Source organism: Salmo trutta, chromosome 37, assembly GCF_901001165.1.
Source record: "Salmo trutta chromosome 37, fSalTru1.1, whole genome shotgun sequence".
Classification (NCBI taxonomy): domain Eukaryota; kingdom Metazoa; phylum Chordata; class Actinopteri; order Salmoniformes; family Salmonidae; genus Salmo; species Salmo trutta.
Genome location: NC_042993.1, coordinates 30,579,914 through 30,597,299, shown reverse-complemented (window position 1 = coordinate 30,597,299; position 17,386 = coordinate 30,579,914). Strand labels below are relative to the sequence as shown.

Below are 17,386 nucleotides of genomic sequence, written 5' to 3'. Positions count from 1 at the left end.
ATAGCGGTTATTATTGTCAATCTCCAATTTCATTCATACAATTTGCTTTGTGAGTGAGTGTCTTTGTTGGCCTATGCCCAAACACACAACATAAACGTTGATTCAATTGTGATTTGATTATTTTAATATCTGTTATCTAGATCTAAGCATTTTGGGGATTTTGCATGTTCAAGATGAATACAAATGAATCTATTGAGAATTCTCACTGTAGTGAGATTACTGTAAGTGATTGAATTTGAAGGGAAATTATTTGAGGATGTGTATATCACATATTGTACATTTCATTGCATTCCAACAGAGTTAAGTTGAGGCCCCAATTCTGGCCATGTCTACTGTTCAGAACATTTATATGAACAAGAATTGGAAATTGAGGTATCACTACTTTTCAACAATCCCTTTCATTGCTACAATGTGTTGGTCTACATAAATTTGGCATAGAAACGTATCACCACATTCATTTATTTATTTAGTTTACTTTGTGAACTGATTGAGATCATATGTGAATCATCCATATCCCTATCGCTAAAAATAAAAGCAGATGACAGTAGTATAATGCAAATATTCAATATATATATTTGTTTTGGTTTGTAGGCCTACAATCTGGAATGTACAGTTTGTTACATACTGTAAGGAATATATTTTCATGACTAACATTGTGAAGGTATCGCTGTCTTATTGAGATAACTAGAGACTTCTTTCTGGGAAGATAAGCATTTGATTTCGGGGTTGATTTTCTCATTCTGGAGAAAATCTCTGCAAATAATTTTTTGGGTGGTAAATGAAACATTATTTTTTTTAGAGATGATACAAATGAACTGTACTTTTCTAAAGGAAGTATAATACACAAGACAGGTTGTTCTTTAGGTTCTATGCGACTGAGGCTAGATCTTGTTTAGTGTGAATGTGACTTTGTGTGTGTGTGTGTGTGTGTGTGTGTGCGTGCGTGCGTGCGTGCGTGTGTGTGTGTGTGGTGGGGGGTGTATTGATTCTCTTATAGCATGAGAAAGGAAGGCATTAGAAAATCCAATGCGGTTTTCATTTCTTTAAGAGTCTTCCTTTACTCAAATGCAAATATGAAACTCAACACAATCAATAGGGGGATTGTAAGACTTTGTATCGTTGTAGCCACTATCTTGCTCAGCAATCTTCGGCATGCTAACTGAAACCGCTAATCTCACATATTACCTCAAAAGAGGTATTCAGGCTCTCTACTGATTCTGTGAAAGCCACTGAGCAATGTATTCAGCAAATTATTGAGCAATTACAAACTCTCCATTCTTAAAGGTCCAATACAGCCATTTTTATCTTAACATTAAATAATTTCTGGGTAACAGTTAAGTACCTTACTGTGATTGTTTTCAATTAAAATGGTCAAAAAGAAACTAAAATAGATTCTTAGCAAAGAGCAATTTTCCAAGCAAGAATTGTTCTATGACTGTCTGAGTGGGGAGGGGAAAACTGAAAACTAGCTATTATTGGCAGAGAGGTTAGGAACTCTCTTTCTTATTGGTCTGAACTAATTTACTGCCTGGTGATGTCACCAGGCAGGCCAAATCTCCATCCCACCAAAACAGCCTGAAATTTCAGGTGGTCTTTTCAAAACAGCTCTTACACTAAAAGGGCATTATCACAGTATTATTCCAACCTCATAATGTGGAAATATATACACAATCATCTTTTTGACTGCACTGGGCCTTTAACAATTTCCAGATTCACTAACAGCAGAGAAAGCACACACGCCACCCCTTCATCCCAAACACACACACACCCACCCACCCACCCACACAGATGTGTGAGGTACAGTCATACATGCAAACACCCGCACGCACACTTGCAATTCATATAAACTCCATAATCATGCAAAATAAATAAAAAGCACCTGAAATGTTAGAAACATTTTTTTTTATTATACAAGTTACAAAAGCTTTTTACTCAGGAAATTACATGATCTAATTTAAATGCTTCTCTTTTGCCTAAACAAACACCTTTTCTTATGATATCTAATGCTTGATGACATGATAGCATGGCCTGAACCCTCTACCAAGCACTTCCACTTAGGTCCGAGTTTAGCCTTAATCACATATCCCCGGACTCGCCAACTCCTCTTCCCCTTTAAAAAAGCATTTTTCTCAAGCATTTAGGAGAGCTTAGGATCCTTAAAAGAGAGATGAATCGCTATAGGTCCAGCCCAAGCTGTAAGAGAGGGGGGTGAGGAGGAGGGCAAATAAGGATGCCTGCTGGGTTTAACAATGTTAGAATTCCTGTACCAATTGCTTTTTTCCATTGCATTATTTTTCTCACTATCTCCCCCAATTTCCCTGTGTTACTTTTACATTTCGTCTACCCTATTTATTTTGTACTACAACCGTCCCGTCAAGATGGCTAAGGAGCAGAGAACATTCCCAAAATGCCACCTCTCCATAACACACACACACACACACACACACACACACACACACAGCGGTGACTATCCCTGCTGCCTCCCTCCAAGACAGAGCCAGTGGTGATGATGTATGTACGCCACGTCTCAAACAGCTCCTCTCTCGGATCTCCCCACCAGGACCATCACACACATCCCCATCCGCACCTGCAGAGCAGTCCCCCACCAAGCAGAGCTCTCTATTTCACAGGCCTGGCCCTCACGCAGAGTGGTACAGTAATATCCTATTCTCTCTGACAGAGGGGCCTTTGTCACTGCATGCAGATGTGGCCCCAGCCCAAACATTAACGATTTGTTTGCGTAAGCGTGTGCAATACAGTATTCAATGACGGCCCTCTCTCCGGATGATTGTTTGTCACATGACGTTGGCGAGTTCCTCTTCATCAAGGGGAATGATAGTTATTGTGTGTTTTTAAGTGCTAGGGGTTGTAATTAAAAGACAGCCATATTGGGGTGCCTTCTTCTTCTTAGAAACAGATTTGGCATGGCTGTGTGGGTGGTCCAGAGTCTTCCACTGAAATGATGAGAGAGGATTAAAACAAAAGCCAAACAAAGCCTCACTGAATGGCAAGTGGGGATACAGCCCATGTTGTCACTGCTATCAGGACGTTCCCTCGCTATATATCATCTCTCCTTTATCCCTTTCTTAATTCCATCCATCCACTTCAATATTTTTTCCCTCTCTCGTTTCGCTCGTTCATCTGCAAATGTTTACTAAGTGTTAGCAGACACCCTAACACTGTGTCACGTAAAGAGGTTTGACATTATGAACGGCTGGAGAGGATTCACTTTAAATAGTTTTATTTTCAGTTTGTGTGTGTGTGTGTGTGTGTGTATGTGTGTGTGTGTGTGTGTGTGTTCTCCCTCACCCCTGGGGAAAGAGCTCTAAAGGGACTAGATGCAGAGGAAGCAGCAGTGAGATGAAAGCGTGTCACTGTTAACACTGTCTAGGACAGGGGTAAGCCGTGCTGCCAAGGTCAATGGGACAGATGTTCTAATTGCATTATGAGCTTGACATCTAGCCGCAGCCCCCTGGCAGGGCGAGGTGGGCAAAGGTTAAGTCAGCCAGCTCTATCAGAGCTTTTCTAACCAGCCAACTTCAGGGCAAGTGGCTGAGACGCCTGGGGGGGTGGGGTTGGTGGGCGGGGAGGGGAGGGGGGGGGGGGAGGGGGAGTAAGGGGGAGTAAGGGGGGGGGGCGAGAGAGGCTTGTTGGCACTGCATACGATTCCACTTTTTCAGGGCCACCACACAATAGGGCCCTAAAGTGGTACATTGGACAACAATGTAAACTCCCCACAAAAGCCCTAAGCACAAAAAAAGGTCAAATCAAGGCGGGATTTAAATAACTGATAAATCCCAATTAGACGCAGGCAGGAGGTGTAACGCAACCCAGAGCAACAGCATGATATCTGAATTGCAGAACCTGGAACCCCGAAAAGATATTACATAAAAATAGAAGACTGGATTCATCCAATGACATTTAGAAAAACTTCTACTATGGTGTTTTTAATTCGATGAATACTTGATGCAATAGGTATAGCAACTCCTTTCTGTAGGCCTATGTTACCTTGCTGTGTCATGACTGAGAGGTTACACACAATCAGCCAGGTCGGCGACTAACAGAATGGATATTAAGTCCTAACAGTGAAAGAGAATTGGACCCTCTGAATTCCTTCATACAACCTACGCCATTTTTACTTCAGGCAGAGTAATCAATAGTGTTGTCAGTAGCTGTACAACGGCAGTACGTAAACTGATCACAGTTACATCATACGTTTTGTCTGACATAAAGTGGTATAGTTACTTCAGGTCCTATTGGTGGAAATACAGCATTGTAGGGTATCTTATCGAATGGTCTATCACTGTCTTTTGTCCAAAGCGTGAGAAGGCTTCTCTCAGTGAAGCACAGTCTGTCCTGACAACAAGCAAGTCAGTGCATTCTTCCAACATTAGGAAGGATCATCCGTAGCAATCGACATCAACTTATTAAAATGCTAAGCAGTATGGCGTCGGTAGTCCTCACACAGCCATCATGTATGGCGTGTGTACGTTCGTGTGTGTACGTGTGTGTGTGCGTGTGTGTGTGTGTGTGTGTGTGTGTGTGTGTGTGTGTGCGCGCGTCTGCATACACATGTCTATGAGTGAGTGTAGCCTTGTGTGCAGTCAGGTCACCCGTGATACAAGTCAATATTGAAATTTGCCGTCTGAGAAACACGTAAGAACGTCTCATTCTGACGTGAGACTCTGAGAGCTGGTAGCAGCGTGATCCACCGACTATGTTCATCTTCATCTCTTTTCAAAAGTAAAGACTTAGAAGGCAGAAGGAGAGAGGCATTCCACTCAAATCGATTTTGCCCTAAGAGGAAAATATCCAAAGCAACATAACTGAAGAGGGCTTTCTCATTGACACAGCTGTTCGATATGAGAGAAGGAGATGTGACTTGTTCTTGAACAGGCCCATGACAGTAGACTCTTAAGTATGCGTCACATCGAGCACTTCTTTTCTCACCTTATTGAATTCATTGGAAAATACTGATTTCCTTCACGTAAAACGCCCTTATAGTTAACGAGGATCATCTTTAAATGAATGCTTTCCTTTATAAGGTCATTATTGCCCTCTAAAACACAATAGACGACATATGACAATCATAACCACGCTGTTCTCAGCATATATGCCTGTAATTGATAGATGCCATTTTACTATCCATGGTTCTTGACATATACAAGATAATGTATTTCTAGCCTGATATACAGATTATACTTTAATGCTGGCTTTACTCTTGCAATTCATAGCTATAATAAACCAACATGCGAGGCAAGTGTGATGTATTGTCCAATCAGCTTAGCTAGCTACATTACATTTTTTTGGGACACTGACTGCCCTATTCATGTGTTACGCATGGTATGATAAGACAACGCGTAAATAAATGAATCACAACCCATGCTCAGCATTGTGACTGGTCACCCTAAAATGTTCACAAGGAAATAAGACTGTTATTTGTCCCTAGGGATGACATCACACTTTTCTCTATTTTACAGGATCAGTACAAAGGATGCTGTATGTGCTGGTCAGCGATAGTTCAAGATAATGACAGTTGTTTGTCGAGAATACCACGTAAGCTGTATGGATAGTGAATAAGAAATGCTGACTGACACGTTACACTCTTTCTCGATCTAATAGGAAGAGGGAAAATAACGTGTTGGTAAATTCAGTGCTGTTAAAATGACTTGAAAAATCCTTAGGATTGCAATATACATTTTGGAGAGGAAAAACAAAGAGGTATTGTGAAGGTTCAAAATGATAAAATATCGCATTCAACTTAAATATATTTGTATTATTTTTAAGGTATATAGGATCTTTTGCAAGCTGCAGATACTTAAATTGTTTTTACAAATAATTATGTAGCTTGATCACGATCCCTGAAATATAAAATAAATAACAAAACAAACAATGTAAGTAAAATATTGAATGAATCTTTCCTCAATACTGAATCGTGCATAATTACCCATGTATGAGTTTACATGTGCATTAGACTACATTGTAGACAGATCACCGGAGCCTGATGTAAAACCCTATCGAAGATTTGTATTCGATAAAAAAAGGTTTTTTCAACATTAATATATGGAGGATTTTTTTTAAATGTTGATTTAAAAAATGCCAGGATAGGCTATAAAAACAAACTGACATGGATTTTCGTGTCGTGTGCTTTGGGTGAAGATTTCACTTTGGTTTTCTAATTTAAAGGTTTTTACACTCTTCAGGCGCATGCAGCACATATTACTAAAAAAAGGTGACCCCTTTCACACGGCTAACCCTGTCAACTGATCGTGTAGACATAGGGAACTCCAGGAAACAAACCAAGTGTGATACATTTATGTGAGGGAGTAAACACAAACATTTCCATGGCAAAAGATGCTCTGCACTTAATAATCTATCGCAGAATATGCAATCCGCTCCTTTGAATGCCAAGATAGGCATCGACACTGGAAAATAACCTACCGTATGCCAACGTAAATAAATCAAAAAGACTATGTATTGTCCTCTTTTATGAAGAAAATGTTCTGCAATGTATTGATGTAAATACTTTCTCAAATTCCGAAGGCATAAATAAATATGATGTGGAGCGTGGTATGTTCAACATAATTACATTGCTTGCTATTTTAAATGTTTACATCGTGTGTGTGTGTGTGTGTGTGTGTGTGTGTGTGTGTGTGTGTGTGTGTGTGTGTGTGTGTGTGTGTGTGTGTGTGTGTGTGTGTGTGTGTGTGTGTGTGTGTGTGTGTGTGTGCGTGTGTGTGTGTGTGCGTGTGTGTGTGTGTCAGAGAGAGAGAGCGAGAGAGAGCCACAGCTACTGATGAGGTTGCGTTTATAGAAAAAAAAACATTTTTGATTAATATAATACTTGAACTCATATTAAAATAGTTTCAAACTGTATCGTTTCTTGATACGAAAACTATCGGAGTTTCTTATGAACCATACTCTGAAACAGATAGCTCACTTGCACTCGTATAACGCAGTAGGAGATCTATTTGCATGTAAAAACTAAGACAGGTATGAAATTGTTGTTGGGAGTTATCGAATTAACACTGTTAAATGCCGACTTAAGGCCATTGCATTTGCTTGTGTTATGTTGCTTTGTTACCTAAAAGCACAACCAACAACCGTAGGCTATTAGAAGTGCCTTCAAAAGTGTTTTTGATAGTACCTTAGCGTGCTCTGAATAAAGCTTGAAATGTCACCAAATGACTTTCTTGTAATAAAACAGGTAGGCTAGTTATTGGAGTAAGTAAAGAAATAGTTCCCAGCTCTTTTGGCGGTTGCGTTGGGTTTCACAACATGATGAAACCGGTGGAAGCGACAAGGAGAGCTATGCGTAAAACCATAAACAAAGTTTCGCAGGGACCAAGACATATAGATGTAGAAACACTTTCTATTTGAAGTCATATGACCGATATTATAAAGTCACTTCTACATAAAAAAAACGTGCCTTTCTAACACAAATTATGTCCCGGAAAAGCTTGTATTCGGAGAAAACAATACGTTTTGTAGACTTGGACATGCGTTTAAAAAGATCGTCCCACCCGCAGATAGAAGCATAACTTACCATTTTCGGACACCACCCCGGCTATTGTGGGATCCTCGTCCGACTTGAGATGCTGTGGCTTCGCTTGCTTGCGACGGGACATGCTGCTGGTACGCTGCGAGATGTTTCTGCTTTTTGCAGATACATCAGCAGCGACCGAATGAAAAACTAAAAAAAAAAAAATCACAAATAGTCTGGTTGCAAAAATTACGGGAATTAGCTAGTGTTGCTGTTGCGTGGATTGCGCATGTCGGTATATAATTATGATAGTGAATAATGCATTGCGATTAATGGTACTGTGTGAGAGGGATTGGCTGAAGTCCAGCGGACACACTGGATATGGTAATGAGGGACAGACTAAGCAATTAGCTGCTTCACTCTCAGACTATCTGTCTCTCTTCTCTTGCTATCCACCTCCAACAACACACCAAATCTCGCTTGTTACGCCCAGCATTCATGGGGGTCTACGTCGCGGAAGGTCAGCTTTTCTCCTTTTCTGTGGAGCTTTCTTTCACTAGTGCTGGAGATTCATTGATGCAATTCTTTTCTTGCGTGTATCCAATACTTCAGCCATGCTTTCAAGTAGTATTTTCCACTTGGGTTGTGAACTTGTGATAATTTAGATGACGGAATTCGAACAGTTTGCCTCAATGCTCATACTTTCCATCCATCTTTTCTTCCATCTTATTTAGGCTAGATAACTTTTGTCCCACGACTGAGTACTTCCTCTGAATGTGGCTGTGTGCATCTGAAAGTGTTTTTAATGTCCCAGAAGCGGTTCAGTCTTTTTTTTTTTTAAATCTTCATATAATTGACAGCATCTTCATTCAAATAACCTCCTTGCCGTTGGACATCAGTCGCCGACACCCGCTAGAAGCGGATGGGACGGATAAAGTTTTTGAGGATGGTTGTGAGTTTTTCCCAGTGCGCCTTGATGATGCAATTCCGTTGTAAAGGGGAATTATAAAAGTTCGGTTTGATTGCCAGCGAACAAGCAAGGAACATACTCGTTCGAATTGCCACTCAAAGTTTGTTTTGCGTCTTCTCAGAATCGGCGCGCCTTGTCGGAGTTATGAAGTACGAAATAGTTCCTTGTCTCTATACGCACCTAATCGTTTGTATAATGAGCGTTTATTAAAAAGATAAAAAATACACCCCAACTGGCGCTGCTGAGTGGCTAGATGTGCTCTTCCCCCTCGTGGTGCTTTGCTCCCGGCTGCGCGTTTGTCTCGAGCTGCTCTCCAAAGTCCCCTCTCTTCCGTCAGTTGCTCGCCAAAGACCCCGGTCCTTTCCAAAGAGCTTTTGATCCGAAACAAACATCTATCTACGTTCTCATATGTCGGACATGAAAGTCGTCTTCGACTTCACTCGATGGTTCGTAACAGGAGCACTGCTTGGGAGGTTTGATGTAGCCGTTGTTGCCCTCGCCTTTAGCTCGGTGTGTGGGGACTGTGCTGTGTGTGAGAGAGAGTTAAACCTTGGGCTTGGTTCAGCCCATTGCGTTGAGCGACCGCTAGGATGTACCACACCGTTATTGTTTAAAAGCATCACACTAGGCTATGGATTCCACGACGGAGCGATTTGATACCATATAGGCATATATTTCCAAATATCAACCATCGCAATCATCAGTTCGTCTAAAGTGTAGTAAATAATATTGATCTAAAAATGGGTCTGTGACTTTATGCGTATCTGATTTAGATTCCGTTTCCCTATAGCTTCTAACATTCATTTATTGCGAACAATGTACTCTATATTTTATCATATAGGCCTAATTTTAATTTTTGTACATAATGTGGAAGAAAACATTGGAAACAAAAGTGTTGACACAAAGAGTTAATTTGTATTTCATTGTACATTTGACTTTGGTGATGCTGTGCTGGAGGCCTACTTCACCCCCTTTTGATGCAATATTATAATTTTTTTTTAAATAGAGTTATTATCCACAAAGAACGTTTATTTGCAGCAGTCTACAATTACATTTTTGGTGTGCAACGTGTTTTAGTTCAGTTTCAGTTCAAGATAGGCTATAACAAACAACCAATAACGTATTTCCATCTGTGAAATAATATCAATGTGTGTTTTTTTCCTCTTCCTCAGTGTCCTCCTGTGTTAAATAAACATGCCCTGGCTACATTTTCTTGCAAATTGTGATTTACATTGTAGCCTAGTAGCCTACTTTGCAAGGGTGGGACTTGGGGCGGTTGGGAGGGGTTCATTCGGGGGAAGGACCGTACGAGTGACAAACACCTGTGTTGCCATATTTTATCAATCCCTGCATGGCTTTACGTCAAGCATTTTTTTCTTCTGATTTTCAAAAGTCAGATTGTGTTAATCACATAGAAAACGGTAAGTAATCATGAATTTAGTTATTTTTCATATCATAGTAGACTATCGGTTTGTTTCTCTTCCCTGATGCAGAAACGAACAGGAATGAGCATTTCCCCGTCGTGCATGGATACCATTCTAACACTTGAATATTTCCTTACTGTGAAATTCTGTATAGCCCTTTATATATATCCCGCCCCCCCCAAAAAAATGCTATTTAATCTTTCTCAACAATTACATCAATAAAAGTGCACTTTTCCTATTGTCCCCAAATCAAACCGCAGCGTATCAACCAAATGTAAACGATCTGATAAGGTAGGTTCTTAACGTATGTCAGCTAACCTAAGAAATACGATTATAAATGACATTCTTAGTTTCTATCGTTTTATTTCCTATAGTGCACCTTGTCAGAGGATCCTATGTGTTTGCTATCAAGATAGGCCTATAGCTGAGTATTTTCCATTGCATTGGGCTGGGTCTTTTCCCCTGTGTCTAGGCTGGGTCTAACATGTAGTGAGATACATTTTCATTGACAACAAGGTCATCCAATGAGCAAACTTTTAAAAAATTCCATCATCCCCTTAGAAGTTATGTCCAAAAGGATGTTATTATCTGGTATTAATAGAGGCAGCCCTGTGAAGACAAAATCAGCTATTGATAATTGCAAGGAGTATACCGCAACTACTGTATCGATCGGCGTGTCCTCCATTCCCCTGGTATAGAGAGATAAGAAGACAGACTCTTTAGAGCAATATAATTTATTTTGACCTATCTGCTTGCTACAGACTTATGATGAATAGCTAGAGTGGCTAAAGTCCTTTATCACGAAAGTTACCCCTTGATATAATATTGATTCTTTATAACTAGCTCGCCACACAAAAATCAAACTGTCCACTTGGCCATCATCATCATCAATATCATCACAAAGGCAGAGGAATGAAGATCCCCTGTGCCTTCTAAAAGGAGCTCTCACAATCTCCTCTCTAATCTTTACTTCGCTGATGATGAAAGGAAAAGAAAAGATACAAAATGCCATTTAATCCTGTACACACACACCTTGTGTGAAAGGAAGACACAATTGGATCAGTAGTATTGTCGACTGGAGAAGCTTATGTTGAAATTGTTAATTCAGTTTGTGATTGATGTAGCCTGTGGGCGCACGCGTTTCCATAAACGTCAATCTCCGAAGATTTTTTTAAACATTATTTAACTAGGCAAGTCAGTTAAGAACAAATTCATTTTTACAACAACGGCCTACCGGGGAACAGTGGGTTAACTGCCTTGTTCAGGGGCATAACGACATATTTTTACCTTGTCAGCTCGGGGATTCGATCCAGCAACCTTTCGTTTACTGGCCCAACACTCTAACCAGTAGCCTACATACCGCCCCTAAACATAGCAACACCGTTCTAGTTCAAACCTACCGTAACCTTCACCTGCGTGAGACTGGCACGGTGGGAGGCACTTGCCAAGTAACTTGGTCCACTCATTCATCACGTTAAAACAGCCTAATACCCTTTGCCTCCCACCCACTCCTTCACCCAAAACGCCATCCTGTCACCATTCTTATGATACAGTTGTGGACAGTTATGGCCTTTTCTTTGGGGATTGAGTTGGATATTTATTTCAATGGACAATTAGGATTGGTAAATGTGTAGCTTAGTTTGCATTGGATTAAAAACATATGGAGATTATCAATAGCATGAATTAGCCTACCAAAACACACGCATAAAATATAAGTAGAACTATTTTGCAAACCTGATACGGAAATCCAACTCTCCTGCCTTTTTAAACTGTTAGCCTAATGATGACTGTATTAGGCTTACAATAAAATGTGTGTCGCATATATGCTATTAACCGTGCACTCTGTCTGTATCCGCTCTTTGAGGGAGAGTGCGCTGGTAAAAGGGAGGGAGGGAATGAGGCAAACAAGAAACATGTAATCACCCAAACAACCGTTTTAGTCCTTTCCCCCTGGATTTGTGTCGTAAGGTAAGAACAGGGCACTTCTACTGCTAGTACTGTATTGTTAACATAAAATGTACCGGCTGACTTTTATTCCATACTCTCCTACAGTATCTACTTCAAAGGATACACAGGGGGCCGCGAGACTGTTACAATGGGACTTGAAGGTAAAGTGTTGCTTTACAGTCCTAGTCGTTGTAAAGGGGATGTAGCCCATTGCATGCATAGTGACGAATAAGCAAATGAAAGTAATCTTCGTCATTTATCCTATGTAGATGTGTTATAACAGAAACGTGTTTGTGTGGGGTGGTCATTTATCTGTTGGAGGTAATACATCATCATTCATCACGGTATTTTGAAGCGAATATCCGCTGTAGTCAATGTTTCGTTATTCATGTCTCAAATTTGCTAAAGCACAGAGAGAGTTCCCGTTGCTGCGACTTGTGTTATTGTGATTTCTAATCTGATAGCATGCGTTTTACAAGCCACCTCCCTCACCAATGCGTATAGTTTTGTCTGGGGCTAAACATTTCATCATAGGCCACAGCTCTGAAGTAAATTGTCTTGCTGGGCTTTGTTGATGAAATATATTACAATATCCAGTACATAGATTACCCCAGTGGTCTATTTTCTTAAATTATTTTGTATTGGTTTGTCATATCCCAAAGTCAGGACTAAGCCAACAGTGGGTCACATCTCAGAGTAGATGTATTATATAACAGACACATACCAATTCATGGCATGGAACCTGAAATCTATTTGCTTGATATATTTAAACCTGTGGTTATTGTTTCAGTTTCAGGACACCACACCACAACCCCAGCTCTCACAGACACAGAATTAGACATTCATCCCCATGTTTCTCAAACATCAAATTTAGCAGTTGTTCCAAAAGTCACATTTCGAAGTGTTTAAGGTTAAGTTCAGGAATTCAATTCTTAAGGTTAGGCGTTAACTCCGAATGGTTAAGGTAAGGGTAAAGGTTTGGGATAGGGCTTAAAACTAAAATATTAAAAACTACTTCCTAATCAGAGGCAGATGCTTACACTCATCCACCAACCCCATCCACAACGCCCGAGCAAAACCAAAATTTACTTGAAGGTAACAGTGCTCACTGTTGCCCCTAGTGACCGCTTTCCACATCCCATCCCGAAATGGATTGATGTCGAATACTTACTTGTATCAAGGGTGACTTGGCTGTGCATGCACACTTACACAAACACACACAGACACACACCCACACACATGTATACACTAACCGCCAAAAGTATTAGAATACCTACTCATTCAAGGGTTTTCTTTATTTTTACTATTTCCTACATTGTAGAATAATGGTGAAGACATCAAAACTTTGAAATAACACATGGAATCATGAAATAAGCAAAAAAGTCAAATAAATCAAAATACATTTTATAATCATCAAAGTAGCCACCCTTTACCTTGATGACAGCTTTGCACACTCTTGGCATTCTCTCAACCAGCTTCACCTGGAATGCTTTTACAACAGTCTTGAAGGAGTTCCCACATATGCTGAGCACTTGTTGGCTGCTTTTCCTTCACTCTGTGGTCCGACTCATCCCAAACCATCTCAATTTGGTTGAGGTCGGGTGATTGTGGAGGCCAGGTCATCTGATGCAGCACTCCATCACTCTCCTTGATAAAATTCCCTTACACAGCCTGAAGGTGTGTTAGGTCATTGTCCTGTTGAAAAACAAATGATAGTCCCACTAAGCCAAAATTCTAAATAAATCACAGACAGTATCACCAGCAAAGCACCCCCACACCATAACACCTCCCCCTCCATGCTTTACGGTGGGAAATACATATGCGGAGATCATCAGTTCACCCACACCGCGTCTCACAAAGACATGACGGTTGGAACCAAAAATCTCCAATTTGGAATCCAGACCAAAGGACAAATTTCCACCGGTCTAATGTCCTTTGCTTGTGTTTCTTGGCCCAAGCAAGTCTCTTCTTCTTATTGGAGTACTTTAGTAGTGGTTTCTTTGCAGAAATTTGACCCTGAAGGCCTGATTCACGCAGTCTCCTCTGAACAGTTGATGTTGAGATGTCTATTACTTGAACTCTGTGAAACATTTATTTGGGCAGCAATTTCTAAGGCTGGTAACTCAAATGAATTTATCCTCTGCAGCAGAAGTAACTCTGGGTCTTTCCAGATTGACTGACCTTCATGTTTTAAAGTAATGATGAAATGTAGTTTCTCTTTGCTTATTTGAGCTGTTAACATAATATGGACTTGGTCTTTTACCAAATAGGGCTATCTTCTGTATCCCACCCCTACCTTGTCACAACACAACTGATTGGCTCAAACGCACAAATTAACTGATTTAACTGATTGGCTTAATTCCACAAATTAACTTTTAACAAGGCACACCTGTTAATTGAAATGCATTCCGGGTGACTACCTCATGAAGTTGGTTGAGAGAATGCCAAGAGTGTGCAAAGCTGTCATCAAGGCAAAGGGTGGCTAATTTGAAGAATCTAAAATATTTTGTTTAACACTTTTTTGGTTACTACATGATTCCTTGTGTTATTTCATAGTTATGATGTCTTCACTATTATTCTACAATGTAGAAAATAGTAAAAATAAAGAAAAACCCTGGAATGAGTATGTGTGTCCAAACTTTTGACTGGTACTGCATATATCACACACACACACACACACACACACACACACACACACACACACACACACACACACACACACACACACACACACACACACACACACACACACACACACACACACACACACACACACACACACACACACCTGTTGCCAGATCCTTGCAATAGTGTGCAACTGCAGCCCGCAATTTGGGGCGTTCCTGTGTCCCCGAGCATCCCATTGGTTCCTGCATGAACCCCCTCGAGCACCACATCTGCATGCCTGTGTGACACTTTAGAGTGTGCCCGACAAACGGGGGTGATGGACATTGTGTACCGGTCGCCACCGCCTCACTCTAGCACAGGCTGGGGTGACACTGTGTGCTAGCTAACTAGCTAGCTTTTTTTCTTATCAGATGTCATAGCATAATCAGTATTAAGTGATTTGACACAAAACTGCACGTTGAGTTTATGTTTACCCTGTTTCAAAATAGGCAAGATTAACAAAAATGAAACAAAGGTCTTGTACAGGAGATGAGTCAAATTTGATCTGACTGGCCCAATCAAGCCTAATTAAAATGAATTGAATTGACCAATTTAATCTGCTACTGTAATTCAATTTGTAGCTTGGGTGTAATTGGACTTTGAGTTGGCACGGAGACGCAGTGAAATGTTCATCGTTTCCAAGAAAGAACAACGTGTCAAATTGGTTGTGAAAGGCAGGGCACCAAATGCAACCAGACGCGTTGACAGGACCCGTGTTACCAGCTCAGCACACAAACAAAACATTTTTGGTGGATCTGTCAGTGTCAGACAATATTGTGGCATGTGTGGGGAAACACGAGATGACGCGCCCCTGAAGACAGAGATACAGTATGAATGAGTCGGTAATATATATATATTTTTTTTGGGGGGGGGGGTAGTGAAAGCCAAACAGAGAGAGGGCAGGGCAAAAGAGGATGGCAGAGAACATTCAGGGATGATCAGAGTCACTGACACAGAGGTAGCAAGAAGAGCAGTATTTTAGAATGAAAGTGGAAATAGGAGAGTCTAGTGTGAAAAGGTTATACCGGACACTTGACCTTGTTCTTCCTGTGGCATGTAATGTCACGTAACGCAATGTGTCAGTTTCATCATAGTGTTATTCTGATCCTTGTCCCAGGGGTCAGGGCTATGGCAGATTATAATCGGACCCGGGGTTGGGATCTATTCCATTTCAATTCCAGTCAATTCGGAAGTACACAGAAATTCCAATTCTCTTCAATGCTTTTCAACAAGGAAAATTTAGAATTTGAATTTGGCTTACGTTCTGAATTGACTGGAAATGGAATTGACCCCAATCTGACTCAGACTATACTTTTGACTGAGAAATGGGAGTAGTCAAAGTTCCCATAGTCAGTGCTAAACTTTAATTAATTCTCCTGGGAGTAGAATAATGGGCCCTACTAGAATCTCTTAGACCATCTTTACACTCAAATCCTCTTGGATGAACCAATACAGAGCCTGTACCATACTTTAACCTTTCACACTCCAGAACGTTTCGCCATCCTAGTGAACACTGCTTCCTGCTACTGTAGTCTGGATCACTTAGGCCCTATATCCTGTATATTTTCACCTTATCTTTTCAAAATGTACTTATTTTTATTGCTAAGTTGTACATGTCAAATTCTGGCATTACTACAGAAAAAAAAGATTTCAGTGACGAGTGACTGAATATGAAATAATGCTGTGAGTTTCGCAGGCATGAAATCAGGAGCATCTCTTTTTGTGTATGTGAGAGTGTGTGTTGGGGCAGCTATCTGTGCTCGTGATGTAAAGAGATACTGCGCACACACACACACACACACACACACACACACACACACACACACACACACACACACACACACACACACACACACACACACACCCATTCATCCAGGTCCCTATCGGGAGATTACGTGAATAATGGCCACTAGGGGCAAAAAATATATACAAACACTCTAGCAAGTCGCGAGCATACATTGCTAGTTCCTCGTTTTTAGTTTTCTTGTTGTAAAACCTATTCCAAACCAAAGCACTTAACGTACAGGTCACAGGCAAAGGTTTCCCTGTTTTTCCAAACCCTTCTTTATACAACAGCTGAATACATCATAAAATGATCTGCAGTAATATAATGGTCACGGTAGATGTTGTATCCTTGATATAACACTCAAAGAGGCACGGCTACCTATCAACATGCTCCTTTGTAATGCTTGGAAATGATGGTTCAAAGTTATCGGATTTTAGGTCACAATCTGCTCACCAGCTGGATATTGTACTGTTGAGAAAAAAAATATGAACTCTATTTCACGTTGGACCAGCTATTCCAGTCAGGAATTAATCCAGTGCCAGGATATAATATCAAAATAGTTTTCAATTTTCACTAGTGCTGCACTGTGACATTCGTGTCAGTCAGGTTTATGCAAATTCACCAGGGAAAATCATGATCATGGATGTTCTTGGTTAGCTAAGCCACAGTTGGGATAGCTAATGTTTATTAGCAAGCTATCCAGCTAGCTAACCTTGTGTCCACAGTACAATTGTCAGAAAGGGACTAGCTAGCTATATATGGTCAAATTTGCTGAATTATTTTCATGTGGTTGTTAGCAACATTTTGTTTAGCTAGTTAGCTTGCTGGCTGCAGCACCAATGGCTAGATAGTTTACTTCATGGGAAACAATATTTCTAGCTAGCTAGCTAGCTAACATTCATTGTACATTGAACAAAATATAAACACAACATGCAAAAATGTCAAGGATTTTATTGAGTTACAGTTCATAAATGGAAATCAGTCAATTGAAATAAATTCAGTAGGTAGGCCCGAATCTATGGATTTCACATGACTGTTAATACAGATATGCATCTGTTGGTCACAGATACGGGGAGTGGATAAAAAAAACAGTCAGTATGTGGTGTGAC

The 17,386-nt window shown here is 40.5% G+C and overlaps 1 protein-coding gene and 1 long non-coding RNA gene across 2 annotated transcripts in view; one reads left to right on the top strand and one right to left on the bottom strand.

Moving 5' to 3' along the window:
* The window catches only part of LOC115177324 (sal-like protein 3), a 17,919-nt gene extending 8,958 nt beyond the window's left edge, over positions 1-8,961 (bottom strand). Inside the window, exon 1 of the mRNA XM_029737982.1 lies at positions 7,547-8,961. Within this exon, the coding sequence (XP_029593842.1) occupies positions 7,547-7,628 (82 nt within the window). The 5' untranslated portion in view covers positions 7,629-8,961. The remainder of the gene's footprint in view (positions 1-7,546) is intronic.
* A 2,793-nt stretch (positions 8,962-11,754) lies between these two features.
* LOC115177323 (uncharacterized) overlaps positions 11,755-17,386 on the top strand; it is a 38,509-nt gene continuing 32,877 nt past the window's right edge. The window contains exons 1-2 of the long non-coding RNA XR_003872388.1: positions 11,755-11,845; positions 11,930-11,985. This is a non-coding gene — a long non-coding RNA (uncharacterized LOC115177323). The remainder of the gene's footprint in view (positions 11,846-11,929; positions 11,986-17,386) is intronic.